This window comes from Anastrepha obliqua, chromosome 2, assembly GCF_027943255.1.
Source record: "Anastrepha obliqua isolate idAnaObli1 chromosome 2, idAnaObli1_1.0, whole genome shotgun sequence".
NCBI classification, from domain to species: domain Eukaryota; kingdom Metazoa; phylum Arthropoda; class Insecta; order Diptera; family Tephritidae; genus Anastrepha; species Anastrepha obliqua.
In genome coordinates this window covers 93278134-93279896 of record NC_072893.1, presented here as the reverse complement: position 1 = coordinate 93279896, position 1763 = coordinate 93278134, and the positions used below count along the sequence as shown (strand labels likewise).

At 41.2% G+C, this 1763-nt stretch overlaps 1 protein-coding gene across 1 annotated transcript; it reads right to left on the bottom strand.

The window, feature by feature from the left end:
* Positions 1–721: 721 nt before the first annotated feature.
* LOC129237067 (uncharacterized) lies at positions 722–1345 on the bottom strand. Its single transcript, XM_054871466.1, has 2 exons — positions 1291–1345; positions 722–1227 (listed from the first exon to the last, which is right to left on the bottom strand). Exons 1-2 carry the CDS (start codon positions 1343–1345, stop codon positions 722–724), a joined length of 561 nt encoding a protein of 186 aa, XP_054727441.1.
* Between the last annotated feature and the right edge of the window lie 418 nt (positions 1346–1763).

Below are 1763 nucleotides of genomic sequence, written 5' to 3'. Positions count from 1 at the left end.
CACAGTAACGTGGCGATCGTTCTCGTCAACGAAAAAATATGGGCCAATTACGCCGCCGGCATGTAAACCGCACCAACCATGATTTTTTCGGGATGCAACGGTGCCTCATGAATCACGTGTGGATTGCTTTCTGCCCAGTAACGCATATTTTGCTTGTTGGCAAAGCCATTGAGCTTCATCACTGAAGATGATTTTTTGAAAAATTTATAAATTTTCATAAAAAATTTGCACGATTATTTCCATAAAAAATTTGCACAATTTGCAATCGTTGCTGAAGTGTGTAGCGTTCCATGATGAAATGTATACTAATGAAGTTTACAAATGACAAGCGAAAAATAAAAAATATTGCGTCGTTCGCCCTCCCTATCGGAAAAAAGTTGAAGCGCACCTATTGAAAAACGCTATACAAAAAATATTGACAAAATGTCACTTTGATGCCGTCTGAACAACGATGTATTTGACGAGTGTGTGAAATTATCGTGCAGATTTCAGCTTTCAATAAGATTGTGAAGATTGTGGTGTGTGCCTTTGTGCTGTTCCACAAATCGAGAACCCTGCGGTTTTATGCCGCCCCCGAGCGGCAGATGGTTTTTATGGGCAGCTTTTTCACGGAGGTTTTAAATACAATAGAATAAAATAAAATGAAAAATATTTGAGAGGCACCCACTTTATTTATTATTTTTACTTTTCGATACAACGTATTTTGATATTAGCATTTAATTTAACCCCGCTGGGGTCGCACCACAACAACTTGTGGCTTCCTCTGATTCTTCTTCGCAGGGCGACGTCGACGTCGCCGTTTATTCGAATTGACATTGACTCGACGACGCTTGTTGCCACGCCGACGGAAACGATTAGTTGAGGAAGTGCCAGTACCTGTGCTTGAGCTACTTGCTCCTCCCGCCACGGCTTGTCCCACAATTTGCGGCAGTACAGCGTTAATCGGTGCGGAACTGGAAGCAGCCGCTGCCAGGATTGCAGAATTGCTATTACTGGTACTGAGTGTGGGTGATGTGCTTGTCGTGCCGCCATTCAAGTCTATATATATAGGTGTAATGTTATTGTTGTTGCCATTTGATGGCCGCAATTGTTCGAGCAGATCCTGTTTCTGGGTAATCAGCTGATTAACAGAATTGGTGCTAGTGAGAAAGCGCAGCTGACCATTTTCGCTATCCTTAACAAATACTGCAGCGACACGCTCATCCGTCGCTTTCCGCTTAGGCGCCGCTATAATGCGAACGGGAACATTAGGTAAATTTATTTATCTTTTATAGCTTTTACAGCACTTACCTGCCACAAATGTTTGTGATGCTATGGCTATAAATAACAGATTCAGCAGCAACATTTTCACTATAATTGAACTATTAATTTGATCCAAATTATCCTTTGCCGCCACAATCTGGCGCACTCGGCTATCGTCGGTTTAGACAGCGCTACACCCGTTGCGCTAATGCTCATGTACCGCTGCTGGTCAAAGGTTTTATACCGAGCTTGTCACTGCTGCTACACTTTACACTTTACTGGAAATCGATTGTTTAAATAAAGTGATATGCAAAATTTTTTTGAGTCTCTAACAGTTTACTTGGTAAGAGTGAAATTCTTCTGAAGCTTTTTTTTCTTAATTGAAATATTTTTTAATATGGAGTCTTTTGCTTATTCGTAGATGAAAGTATTCACGCGCCACTTAAAACTCACTTCAAACTCACTTCAACCGTAAAGACGGCTATATAGAATTGCCTAAGGGAATTGCTGCGGAATTGCAA

What these genes read in the sequence shown, in the direction of transcription:
- LOC129237067 (XM_054871466.1), bottom strand. Translation starts at nt 1,345, where the DNA reads ATGTTGCTGCTGAATCTGTTATTTATAGCCATAGCATCACAAACATTT. An exon ending in ATCACAAACATTTGTGGCAG is followed by an intron (nt 1,228 to 1,290) that starts GTAAGTGCTGTA and finishes TTCGCATTATAG; the next exon opens with CGGCGCCTAAGCGGAAAGCG.